Source organism: Microtus ochrogaster, unplaced genomic scaffold, assembly GCF_000317375.1.
Source record: "Microtus ochrogaster isolate Prairie Vole_2 unplaced genomic scaffold, MicOch1.0 UNK3, whole genome shotgun sequence".
NCBI lineage: Eukaryota > Metazoa > Chordata > Mammalia > Rodentia > Cricetidae > Microtus > Microtus ochrogaster.
In genome coordinates this window covers 18645188-18659109 of record NW_004949101.1, presented here as the reverse complement: position 1 = coordinate 18659109, position 13922 = coordinate 18645188, and the positions used below count along the sequence as shown (strand labels likewise).

Genomic DNA, 13922 nt, shown 5'->3' with positions numbered 1-13922 from the left:
GAGACCAGCCTGGTCTACAAGAGCTAGTTCCAGAAACCCTGTCTCGAAAAACCAAAAAAAAAGAAAAAGAAAAAAGAAAACAAACATTTATAAACAATCATTTTGGGAATTTGGATGTAGTTTTTTTCTAAATGGTTTCCTGCTTTTTGTTGAGTGAAGTATTTTCAGGGTTCATGGAGAACTTTCCAGGGGATATTTTTCCATCAAACCACCTTAGCCTAGAGGGAATCCACAGGTTTCTATGGAAATAAAACCAGAACCTCAGGACTGGAGAGATGGCTCAGCTGTTAAGAGCATTGCCTACTCTTCCAAAGGTCCTGAGTTCAATTCCTGGCAACCACATGGTGGCTTACAACCATCTGTAATGAGGTCTGGTGCCCTCTTCTGGCCTGCAGGCATACACACAGAGAAAATATTGTATACATAATAAGTAAATAAATAAATATTTTTCAAAAAAGCAGAACCTCTTTTCCATCCTTAGACTCAAGTTTTGAAGTTAAGATACTTTTATAACATATATGATGATTTAGCTTAGCAGCCCCCAGAATCAAATGTCTCTCTACAGTTAAAAAATTCAAAGAAAACACAATAATATACATAATCCAGACTCTCTGTGTATATTCCATCTTTATGTGGTTTATTTTTCTTTACTCCTTTAATCTATGACTGTCTGTAATCTTTTATATTACTTTTGATGTCTCTTTAAAGACTTTGTTTTATTTTTTAAACCTATTTCTTTTTGTAACTATCTATACTTTTTCTTCTCTCTCTCAAGTCTATAGACTTTTATCCAAGATCCATTCAGAGGTCTTGTTCATCTGAATCTGTCTTTATTGTATTTCTGTAATCAATTTCTGACTAGGAGTGTTTTTTATTTTAATGTTAAGTGGGTGTGGTTAGGACCAACTCCACAGCCCTGTCTGTTTTCTCCAACCAGTCCACCATGGCAGAGGCATGTTCACTGCCCCAGCTTCAGGGACGCAGCGAGTCTGTGTCACCATTAAGCAGTTTGTAACATGCTGCTCACAAACCCCATTTAAATGTTCCATAGCAGGACCTCCTGAAAGAGCCACTTCTGTTTGTGCTGCCAGTATGAACCAGGAAGCCTTCTTAAAGGAGCAGTATCTCTGCTTGCAGCCAGCAAACAGATCCCACCCAAGAAAATGCTGCTACCAAGAAATTGTGTTTATCTCTGTTCTTTTGTGTCTAGAATCTCTTCCCAAGCTCTCTCAGGTTTTATGTGGATGTAATCAGTCTATGTTAGTGTGCCATTTGTTGTCGGTGACTGCTCATTTGTTCCTGGCTGCCCAGATCCGAATAATAACACAGAAACAATATTAATGACAACACTGCTTGGCCAATGACTCAGGCGTATTTCTAGAGAGCTCTTACATCTTGAATTAATCCATTTCTATTAATCTGTATATCGCCACAAGGCTGTGGCCTACCAGTAAAGGTTTGGGCATCTGTTTCCTTCAGCAGCTACATGGCATCTCCTTGACTCCACCTACTCTCTCTATATATCTCTGTTCAAATTTCCTGCCTGGCTTCACTCTGCTAAGCCATTGGCCAAAAAAGCTTTATTCATCAACCAATAAAAGGAGCACATATACAGAAGGACATCCCACATCAATTTAAAACAATAGAATTTAGACATTTTTAAATATTTAATTATACAACTTAAGAATTTAATGTGGTAATTAGGAGAGATTCAGTCTCTTACACTTTGTTGGAGTTTGAACTCACAGTGTCTCTTCTTTTGTATCTGTAGATGAGATGTGGCCTGAAGAATTTGCACCCTGGCAGCCTCCCACTGCCCATGACTCATCTAACCTTGGGAGTGGGCCTGACACCAGCAGCAATATGACAGGTCACTGCCCTCTGCCTGCCTCAGGGCTCCCTCCTGCAGTGCAGAGAGCTCTTTTCATCCGATTGGCTCAGAGATACCAAGAAGAAGAATCAGCTGGCACCCAGCCTCATAGAACATCAAGCAAGGAAGAAGGTTTAATAGGTTAGATGTGAAAATGAGTTCCTCTGCACCATCACCTTCCAGTTAACCTTGTAGCCCTCGTCTTATAACTGTTCCTGGCTTCAGTGACAGTCTTTAAATAGCAGTTGCAAAGGTTATATTTATACACAAGCATAAAAAAGATGGTAGATAGAATAGTCTTCCTAAAAGTTTACTTGAAAGTCACAGTTTGCCTTACTGTGCGTGTCCCTAAAACCAGTTGATTCAGGATCAGCTCTTCCTAAACATTGAGGATACACTTGAATAGAAACTCTCCAAATCTGTTTGTTACTAGGAGTGGAGAAATCTGTACTATTATTTAGAGGCGAGAGTACATGTAGCCAAGTAGGTTGGAGGGGATCTCTTTTAGTGACTATACTAAGTTCAGAAATAGTATTGCTTTTAGTCTTAATTAAGGTCACATATGAATGCTTTGTTTTTGACCACAAGCTTCTGTCTTTGTTTAGACGATACAGTTAACTGGTACTCCAGCAGTGAAGAGGAAGAAGGAAGTGGTGTCAGGTCAATACTAAGAACATTACAGAAACAAACAGGAACTCTAAGAAGTCAGCAGCACCCTCCCCCAGAGCTTGGCATTCCTACTGATCCGAGACTTGCTAAAGAGAAGAGGAAAGGAAGTCAGGTGGTTGACCCTAGGCTTCGGACTGTCCCAAGGCAAGACATTAGGAAGCCTCATGAGTCTGTCCCAGTGGATCTTAGACTTGCGTGGGACCCCAGGAAATTAAGAGGGAATGGAAGTGCTCCTGGAGGCTCTTCTGCTAGTGGAGCAAAGTGTGATTTACATCATGCAAATGCTGGTACAAATCGCAAACCCAAAAGAAGAGATGATGATGATGAAGATACAGAACGAGAACTGAGAGAAAAAGCCTTCTTAATACCTTTGGATTCTTCACCTGGAGTAGTACTCCAGGATCCAAGGTCACAGTTAAGACAATTCAGTCACATTAAAATGGACATTATCTTAACCAAACCCAACTTTGCAAAACACATCGTGTGGGCTCCAGAAGACTTACTTCCAGTACCTTTACCTAAACCTGATCCAGTATCTTCAATCAATTTACCTCTGCCTCCACTTATAGCTGACCAGAGGCTCAGTAGGTTATGGAATACAAAAAGTGACCATCAAAGTGCCCTGTCCCTTGATCCAAAATCAGCAGCCAAAGCCAAAATGAATCTAACACAGAGAGAGGGCTACTTAGAACAGTGTGCAGACTTGCATAGTTCAGGAGGTAAATTAGGAGACCCAAGGCTGCAAAAGAATTCTGACCCTAGGCTTCACAGACTGCCCAATACAGAGTCACATCAAGTGGCTATAAAGGACTCACATGTATCAAAGAGTGCCCCAAACTTAGCCAGATCAAACCCTACTTTGTCCCAGCCTTCAACAGCATTATCTACCAATGCTGGTCCTGTGTCTCTTCCTCCATATGCCCCCAAACTGTCTTCTTCAGCTGGCCTTCCACTAGGAACTTCAAGTTCAGTTCTTAGTGGCATTAGTTTGTATGATCCCAAGGAGAAGGGTTCATCATCTTCATCAGAGCTAGCAGCCATTTCTTCAGAAGAAAATGCAGAGAACCAGGAAACAAGTGGTTTAAAAAATAGTGATAAAGATGACCCTTCCCCTGGAGAAGTGATCCTACAGAAATCTCCTACAGACATGGAAGTCCCTGTTGAGGGGCCAGTAGACATGGAGGCAGATACTCTGGGGAGTGCTGATAAGGTCCAGGTTCCCGCTCTGCACAGTCTTCCTATTCAGGCCTTAACAGGCTTAATTAGACCTCCATACAGTGACCCAAGGCAGGCCAGAGAGCCAGGACAGGGAAGCCCAGCCCCAGACGATGACAAGTCTCTGAAAGAGGTTTTTAAGACATTTGATCCAACTGCGTCACCGTTTTGTTAGCTGTTGTGTAATTAGCTGTTGCCACCCTCTCACAGTTCTCTGCTGTTTGTAACTGGTTTACCTCTATAGTTTATTTATTTTTTAAATTATAAGCATTTTTCAGCTGCTAGTATCAGAACCACATGAACTTATATCCTCTAAAGTCTGTGGTATTTTATATAATATTTTTATAACTTCAAGAGACTGTAGTATAGAAATACATATCATGTTAGCATTAGTAAAAGTATTTTTTTTTCTTTTTGGTTTTTGAGACATGGTTTCTGTGTTGCTTTGGAACCTGTCCTGGGATTAAAGGCGTGCACCACCACCACCACCCAACTAGTAAAAGTACTTTTTTACTTGTAAGTAAGTGAACTATCATGAACTCAACACTCAGCCCAAGTAAATGCCAGTTGTCTTTCATAATCAATGTTTAGGTTAACAACTAACACTTTTATATGGTTGTTTAGTTTCAAGCAATATGATATACATTAATTTTGAGAATCAGTATTTTAACTAGGATCCTCTCTGCCAGCACAAAACTGATTAGTTTGTAAAGCCAACTGCTAAATAAAATGCAAGGTGAAAACATTTAAAACCATAGTTAGCTCAGCTCCTGTTTAAGGGCATCACTTCATTAGCATTGGCAACACTGTTTGTGTACATGAAGCACTTGAATGTTGTATCTTTTAAAAGTATTTTATTGTACACTGTATCATAGAAGCTGAAGGAAATAAGATGTTTTGCAACACTAAAAAAATCCCAGGTTCTGTAACAGAACTTTTAAAATTTAATTTTTCATATTAAATAGTTATGAGTTTATTGCTGTGTCACATTGTGATAATAATGTATGTATTTCAGTGTTTGGTCTTTAGCTACATAATTTTTATCTCTTTCAAATGATGTAACTGCAATAATTGTGTTCATTATGACTGGCAATTTTTAACAATTTTCAAAGTGAGACCGTAGTAATTATAAGCTGATAATGTTTTAAATGTCTAGTTTCTATATTTTTTCTTGCATAGCAAAAACTTCCACTGAGATGGCAGATATATTCCACTGTATAGGGTACCAATAAACAATCTTTTAGATCTCACATGACTGCTTCTATAGCAGAGGTCACCTGTGTTCTAATTATTTAATGTTCTCATAGCTTAGAAATTTAAATTGATTAGAAATTGTATCTATGACAAGTAACTTGTATTCATTTTTGTGTATTCGTTGATGAGTATAGACAATGACACCTGTGTTTTATGATCTAACTCATAACTCACAGTGTTACACTGGCATGGTCTCTTGAACTGCTGGTGTATGGCAGTGTTTGCTGGGGTGCCTCCAGGAAATCGCTTGTAAAGGGGAAGTTTTTATGAGACAAAGTAATAACTCCAGTGCTTAGTTAAAGAGAGCGCCCACCGAAGCAGTTTTCACAGTTCACAGCAAAGGTTTTTGTTTCTATTTGTTGCCTAAAATGGATCTGGATAACAGGGTAGGATTAAAGATACTGTTTAAAGCCACCATAGAAACCATTTTCTAACTTACTGTTCAAATGAACTTTACTGTTAATTGAAAAGTCAATAAAGTAGTTAAAACTGACAAAAAAAATGTATCCCAAAGTAGTGCAATTTCCTTTCATTGGAATTTTTTTAAAAATCAGTAAAATATCTAAATTTTAGTGAATCAAAAATCGCAACAAATCTTTAGTTCCACTCATGCATTTATCCCTATTGTTGAATTAGTAATAATTCTAAATATATAAAAGAAGATAATTCGGCTTGTTAAACATGAAACTCTTAACAAAAGCTCTCCTTTTTAAATTTTTAAAGGAAATTAAATGGATAATTTAAAAGTAGGATTTCAAAGTTATTAATTCCAATAATGGAATATTTGTTTACTCATTTTATTGTCTCAGTTACTGTTCTGTTGTTGTAAAGAAACACTATGACCAAGGCTTCTCTTAACAAAATAAAACATTTAGCCCGGGACTTGCTTACAGTTTCAGAGGTTTAGTCCGTTGTCAGTATCAGCATGGCAGGAAGTATGGAGCGGGCATGGCAGCACTCAAGGTGCTAGAACAACAGCTAAGAGAATACATCCTTGTCTTCAGGCCAAGAGAAGAAAGTGGGCTCGGCATGGGCTTTTGGAACCTCGAAGCCTGCTCCCAGTGACACCCTTCCTCCAACAAGACCATGCCTCCTAATCCTTCTCAAATGGCCCCACTCCCTGATGACTAAGAATTCAAATATATGAGCCTATGGGGGCCATTACTATTCAAACCACCGCACTCCTTCATGGATGTCTATTATATCAGCTAGTGCCCTAAAGACTATTTTACAAGCAAATTTAATCTTAGTTGCAAGTTTGACAATACAGTTTATATGAAAGTATTTTTTGTCTAAAATGGGGCTTTTAATATACACAAGTCTTTGGAATTGAGATACTCGATTACAGAGCCCGTCAACTAGACTTACTTAATCCCCCTTTATTACTGTCTCCCAAAAAGTGTAACAAATACCTGCTTCTCCCAGTGAGTAAGCCCTTCTTTAAAGTGGGTTGCATTGGGGTTTAAAAATAGCTTTCCCCGTGGACTTAGATATTTGAATTCATGGACCCAGCTGGAGCTGCTGTTTGAGGAGGCTTGGGTGATGTGGTCTTGTTGGAGGAAGTTTGTCTCTTGTGGCTGGCTTTGAGAGTAAAAAAGACTCACCTACTTCCAATTTGCCCATCCCATGCTTTGAAGATGTGACCTCTCAAGTTCTGACTTCCACAGCGGTGCTCACCTGCTCTAAATGCCTCCCTGCGGGTTGGACTCATGCTTCTGGAACCACAAGGCAGGATAAGCTCCTGTATGTTACCTTGGTCATGGGGCCTCATCACAGCAACAGAAAAGCAGCTGATGGAGTTGGTATTTTCAGAATTCGTGGAATTTGGTGTATAATATCACAGTGAAAGTAAGTTCTGCCCTGCTCTTAGAAGCTTCACATTTCCAGACAACAGAAATAGGTTGGTTCTGAAAGACTGTGTAGTCGCTTCTGTTGTGATGCATTGAACCTTCCTGCTGGGTCTCAGAATTCATACTCATTTACTTTGGTTGGATAGAGTACGAATCAGGCCATAAAATAGGAATAGCAGCTGATCATAAGAATTTAGATATGTCAACTATTTTCCTGTATCTTGGTTAGAACTTTATTCTGAACTTTGAAAACAAATCAAATGTTAAAATGGTTTGTTTCACTCTTAGGTGCTTGACCCCATTTCTGTATGGAACCTCCATGTTTCCCACCCTGTATTTGAAACCCCAGCACTGGGCTGCAGTGAAAAGAGCCACATTATGTGATGATATGTGCTTTGGGTTTTGGGTTTGGTTTGGTTTGGTTTTGTCTTTTAACTTGCCTTTGTTTTCCAAACCTTAATGCTCCTGCTAGTCCTATTTATTTCAAGAGTGAGCGAACAGTTGAGTAGTTAAGTCTTGTTTCGACTGAATAGCCACGGGGCTGGAAGGACAGAGAACTTTTGAAGGTCTCAACGTCTAAGGACAAAGGAATTCCCTTTCTTGTTCTGAATTGACTTCTGAGCTTTATGCCAATGTCTAGTTTCTTATCTGTGATATATAAATAATTTCAACTATTCCTAGGTTTGAGGTAAGGAGGGAATTGTTTTTATAGCATATTCGTAAATATAATTAATTGCTTTCTGTATATCGTAGACACAATCCCTACATTCCTATTGGGGTTATTAAGTTACTCCAGGTTGTTCCAGAACAACTAGGAGTGACCTGTGTGGTTTACTGATTTTATGAAGCTTTAGATTTGCACTGAAATCATAAGAGAATTACCTGAGATGTTGTTTCCGAGAATACTAGCCCACCAGGCTAGCAAGTCTTCAAATGGCAGTGTGTAAGAAATACAGACCTTTTCTACCCTAGAGGCAGGTGTATAGATTTGTAGTTTGTCATAAGGATCTGATCTGCCCAATTCATACATGATGGATGTTGATGGATGTCAACAACTGCTCTGCTGCTGGGCCACGTTGTATGTCTCTGAAACAGTACGTGAGGGTGGGGTGGACATCTATTCAGTATAAAAGCCACTGGTTCTTAGAAACAGCAGAGATACTGGCTCAGGTGGGCATATGACCACACTGTTTATTCATGAGTTGTTCATGTTTTAAATGTAAAATGTGTTAGAAGAATGAAATATTCTAATGTATTATTAGTATCAGCTCTTCAAGTGATCAGTCCCCATCCATCCGACTCACTGTTGATTTTATACAAACAACTTTTGTTGTCTTTCAGTGCCAGAGATGGAACCTAGCGCCTCAGCCTACCAGGCAAGAGCTGCCACTGAGCTCTACTTTCCAGCCCTTCGCTATGGATTTAAGTATCTTTGAGGATATTAAGGCTGGAAGGAATATTAAAACTTGCATTTTGTTAGTGTACTTTGAATGTAACTGGCCCCCATAATCTCATGGTGGAATGACACTATTTGGAGGTGTGGCTTTGCTGGAATGGGAATGGCCTTGTTGGAGGAAGTGGGGCTTTCTATGCTCAGGATACTGCCCCATGTGCCAGTCTATTTCCTGTTGCCTGCATGATGTGGACTCTCAGCTCTCTTCAGTACTGTGTCTGCCTGCATGCGGCCATGCTCCCCGTCATGACGATGATGGACTGAACCTCTGAAACTGTAAGCAAGCCCCCTCAATTAAATGTTTTTTTTATAAGAGTTGCCATGGTCATGATGTCTCTTTACTGCAATAAAAAAAATCATAACAATGGCAGTATCTTGTCAAAGAGGTTTTATCCATAATAATTTATTATAAAGAAATAAACACATAGAGGCCGAATTTTTAAACAGTAACAGTTTTTCCCAGGATCCCCGTTGCCATCGTGCCTCTGCATTGTCAGTGATACCCTGTCTTATTTTGTATGCTTTTAAAGTCAACACAAAGGAGAGCATGGTCACCCACTCAGGGAGGGTGTCACGTGCCTCCATCTTACAGTTTTTCCTCCAGGTGCTTAGGAGGGAAGTTAAGATAGAAGAGTTTTTAAAAAAAAAAAAAAAAAGTATACTGCCTTGTAAATAAAAATAGAAGTCAAGACGTAGTCATTTGCATATTGACTTGACAAAATTTAAAACATTTTTACATTGCTTATGCCCCAGCCGCCTCACTCAGAAAGGTGCTTAGCATAGATCCAAGATTAGAATTCCACAGGGCTTCAGTGCTTGCATAAGGCAGGGCCTTTGGTGGCCTGTGCCTGAGGTGTCTAGACTTGGTAATGTGTTTGCTATCAGATCCACTCGCACCATCTGTCTGGGCTGAAATCTGGGTTATACCTACTCAGGATAAAGTTTTTGTTTGACGCTTCCAGTGTGATTATTTTATTTCCCAAAATTGTATATCAGATTTTTGGGTAATTCTTCTATTTCACCTTGGAAAGTTTATATATACCAATTTACTGGAACAACTCCATTGCTAATCTGTTCAGAGAATACAGCAAGGGTGTGCTTTGCTGAATTGATAACTATAACACTAAGAGCTAACAAATCACTTGGGAAAAAGCAGATTATGCTGTTTTTTGTTGTTTTTTTTTTAATTTACTAGTAAAATTTCTAATTGACATTCTCAGCAGAGGAACTATTGCAAGTTTCTGTAGTATTTTTTCTGTATTATCTGAATTTAAAAGCATTTCTACTGTGTGCATCTAGAAGTGTGCTGTTTTGCTCTAATTTCAGCATTTCAAGGCAAGGGAGCCTTGTGCACATATAAGAGTTTATAAATGGGGATCATCCTAAGGCTTCCTAAAAAGGGAACACTGTCCTTCAGCAAATCCTTTCTTCAGGGAAATTATGCCTTCTCTTAACTACAGACTAGCAGTGTAAGGCCCTGTTCCCAGCTGTCTTCATTCTAGGAACCCTCTTACATTCAGGTGTGTGCATTCTTCTGATGTTGTGACGTCACCTACAGAGTTTGCACTGGGCAGCTATCTAAAAAGACATAATGGCATGTTAAGGTTGATGGTTTTGTTTGAGCGACATTCATAGTTACCCTGGTAATTGAGGTTTATTTTGGGGTTAAGCCCATTAAATCTCAGGACCCAGAAAGATTTGCTATGGCCAGCAAAAACTGGCTAACTGGATCTGAGGGTAAACAGAATAATTCAATGTTACCACTACATGTTCTTAATTCCTTTGCATGAAGAAACAGTGAGGAGAAGAAGAAGCATAATCTCCAATGAGGTTCTAGTTTTTACAGACATAGTTGGAAAATCCCATAGGCAAGGACAATGATAATATACATATCAAAATCACACACACACACACACAAAAGGGCAGGTAGAACCTGACAAAGCAGCACTCTGGAACAGGTGACACCACCCAGGAAAGAGTCAGCATTCAAGGGGAAATAGCTGACATTCCAAACCATTAGATAAAGTTACTAACTGTCCCTGAATCTGGACTTCACTCACGCCCTGACCTGTCTGTCTGGTAAGAGCAGGTGTGCTGCCTTCCTGCTCAGTGCCTGTCTTCTATAGAAATTTTATGTGGTCTGTTAGGTAATTCTGTGGGATTGACTCTATGTAAACTTGACTGTTAGAACAAAGAGTGAATGTTATCGCTCTAAGGTCTCATGGTGTGGGGAATGGAAAGGTCATTCATTCTATTGCCTGTGCAGGAGAAGTTACACTGCTGAGGTGTTTTGGGAATGAATCCCATTTTGAAGGGAGAATCATGGCTCCACGAGGCTTTTACAGACATGACAACTGTAATGGTCTGTCCTGTCCCTTTAAGAGACAAGCCCTGTCCACTCCCTCCCGTCCTCCACTTCCAGCCTGAACTCCTTCCTTTTCCATCTCTTTCCCGAAGAAGTGATGTAGGAGTGTCATATATCAATCTGTTGATTTCATTGGTTTAAGCAATAAAGAAACTGCTTGGTCTCATAGGTTAAAACATAGGTGGGAGGAGTAAACAGAATAGACTGCTGGGAGGAAGAGGAAGTGAGCTCAGAGATGCCATGCTCTGCTCTCTGAGGCAGACACAATTCAGCTCCGACCCAGGATGGACGTAGGCTAGAATCTTCCCGGTAAGTGCCCCTTGGTGTGCTACACACATGATTAGAAATGGGCTAAATTAATATGTGAGAATTAGCCTAGAAGAGGCTAGATAGAAATGGGCCAAGCAGTGTTTAAATGAATACAACTTGTGTGTTATTATTTTGGGGCATAAGCTAGCCAGGCGGCCGGGTTGCTGGGGACGCAGCCCCACCGCTCCTGTTACTACAAAGTAGCTTCTCTTCTCCTCTCTTCTTCCCTGCTCCCCCCTCTGTTTCTCTCTCTGTGTGTCTGTCTTTCTCCTTGTCTGCCTTCTCTCTCCCTCTCCTCTTTCCTCTTCCCTTCCATAAACCACTAAATAAATATCCACTTTCTCTGTATGGCGTGCCTTTCTGTCTCTGTCTCTCATCTGCCTGGGACCCACTGCCCCTCAAGGCTCATGGGCCCCTCAGGGAATGGTGCCATTTTATTTTTACCATTACAACAATGACATTTTCAAAAGAGAAGTGTTCCTGCAGCTCTGCAAAATGGGTTATTGCATGTGGACATGTATGTATACACTCCTGTGGATTAGTCTATTGGTCTGTCAGCTGTACATTTTCCTGTATAATCTTGTGTGCTCCAACACCCTGGGATGCGCGCAGCATACGGGCTGTAGGTTGACTATGCCTAGAATATGTGAATCTGACAGGTTGCTAGAAAATCAACTGCAGGAACTCATTGGGGTCAAAATGGAATCTTATTGCAGCAGGAGATGCTCAGCAACCCTTCATGGTCAGGGAACATGACAGTAAGATGGTTTCTGGTTTCTCTCTTAGTCTGTTCACTGATCAAGTGTTCATTGCCTTATGGGAACTTACAAGATTACTAGATTTAATTGTTGAGCAATCAATCTAATCACCAGAAACTGCTTCATTGAGAGCCAGCATAGTCTAGTCTTGGTGCCTCTTCTGTATGAACAGTGTCATTCAGGCTTTAACTGAGTATCACATGCCACAGCTACAAGATGCAAATTCCTTTGCTCAAGAATGATGGAGGGACTGGGGAGTTGGCCCAATACTTGTTGTACAGGCAATGGGAACTTGAGTTCAGGTCCACAGCACCCATATGAAAAACAAGGCATGATGGCACACACCTATAATCCTAGCACCAAGGAGAATGAGGCAGGAGAATCTCTGGAGTTCACTGGTCAGCTGGCTTGCTGAATTAGTGTAATTGCTGTGTCATATTCAGAACATGTGTTCAATGCCCGGCCATATTTTCCCCATGCTTGGTTCCCATAGTCCTATCCCATCTTGCTTGATGTTCCTTGGGCCTCGGAGAAGGTGACACAGATATTCCCCTTAGGACCAACACTCATTTCCAATACTTTAGCTAATTATGAGTCCCTGCTTTGACCATTGCCCATTGCTGAAATAGGCCTCTCTAACCACGGCTAAGAACTGCACTAGTCTATGTGTGCAAACACAAATAAGGCAACTTAGCTACACATTGGCAAAACATCAGTAGTATGCTCACTATAGGACCTGTGACCCACATAGACATAAAAGTTTTGACCAGGTTTGCAATGCCAGGCACATATTCCATCCTGTGAAACAGCCCTCAAATCCTGACAGGAAATAGTTGGTCACTCCCAGAACATCGGTGCCACTATCGCTGCAGGTGATCATTTCCAGGACGTAGGATCTACGGGTGGGTGTGATGGTTGAGGACTTTCCTCCTGCCTAGCCTCGGCCCGTCACTCACTTTGCCCACACATCAAGCCACCCCAAAGGACTTCTTCTCCTCTTGCAATGAGGGAACAAGTTTTATTCTTCTGCCTTAACCAGCTATGAGTGTAGGAAATAAAAACAAAAATACAAGAAAATCTACAGAACCAAAATATGGTTGTTTGAGAAGTTTAATAAAATTAATGAATCACTAGCCATAATAATGGGAGGGGGACCAGTGCACAGATGAACTGTATAGAAACTGAGAGATGTGACAGAATTATATGTTTGACAGAAAAAGAGAGTAATGCAGAAGTATTATCCACAACACCATTCCAATAAGCTCAATGCGAATTTTACTCAGAATAGTTAAAATTGGAAAGAACCCAAATGTCCAGCCATTGGTGAGCAGGTAAGTAAGGTGTGGTATGCCCATACAATGGAAATTGCAGGAAGAAATGAAGTACCAATATAAATGGACTTTCAAAATCTATGTTAAGCAATGTAAGCCAGTCACAAAGAACCACTTATATTATCCTATTTATAGAAAGTGTCCAGTCTAGGAAAATCTTAAAAAAAAAAAAAGTTGAGGAGAGAGAGGGATGAAGTTGGAGAGCAATGAAAGAGAGATCTTGATATAGAGAGACATATGGGTTAGGGAGAAACCTGGTGCTAGGGAAACTCCCAGGAACACACAGGATGACCCCAGCTAAGACTCCTAGCAATAGTGGAGAGTGGTCCTGAACTGGCCTTCCCCTGTAATCAGACTGGTGAATACCCCAACTGTCATCATAGAGCTTTTGTTCAGCAACTGATAGAACCAGATGCAGAGCTCCACACCAAGCACCAGGCAGACTTTGTTGACTTCCCACGGGAGCCCTTACCCCTGAGGAGGAGTGGGTGGGGGTGGAATGTAAAATGTAACTTAAAACGTTAATTAAAATAAATACAGAAAGTAGTTAACAGCTACTAGGCTAGGGCAAAAGAAAAGACTTCTAAAGGGATTATCTAAACTGTGTTGATAAATCTGTGAGCATTAAAAACCACTGAAGATATAATTTAGATATACGAATACTATGATATGTGAATTAATAAAGTGGTTTAAAAAACAGAATGAGCAGAACAGAGTGAAAGAATAGATGGGACAAACAAGAAACAAAAAGGCATGAGTCTCTTTAAGTACGTTCAAATTCGTTTTCTGTCTGTGCTGCTCTTTTTAAAGTCCCGCTGTTTGTATCACATATAGACCGGAGCATTCCC

At 40.4% G+C, this 13922-nt stretch overlaps 1 protein-coding gene across 2 annotated transcripts in view; it reads left to right on the top strand.

The window, feature by feature from the left end:
• Zc3h6 (zinc finger CCCH-type containing 6) overlaps nucleotides 1–8630 on the top strand; it is a 63046-nt gene extending 54416 nt beyond the window's left edge. Inside the window, exons 11-13 of one of the 2 annotated variants that reach the window (XR_001229370.2) lie at nucleotides 1772–2011; nucleotides 2476–6856; nucleotides 8200–8410. Coding sequence is in view for 1 of the 2 variants with exons in the window: in XM_005365650.3 (XP_005365707.1) it covers nucleotides 1772–2011; nucleotides 2476–3929 (1694 nt within the window). In the remaining variant the exon portion in view is untranslated. Of the gene's footprint in view, nucleotides 1–1771; nucleotides 2012–2475 lie in introns of both variants that reach the window. The other variant, XM_005365650.3, reaches the window with a different exon arrangement.
• Nucleotides 8631–13922: the final 5292 nt, after the last annotated feature.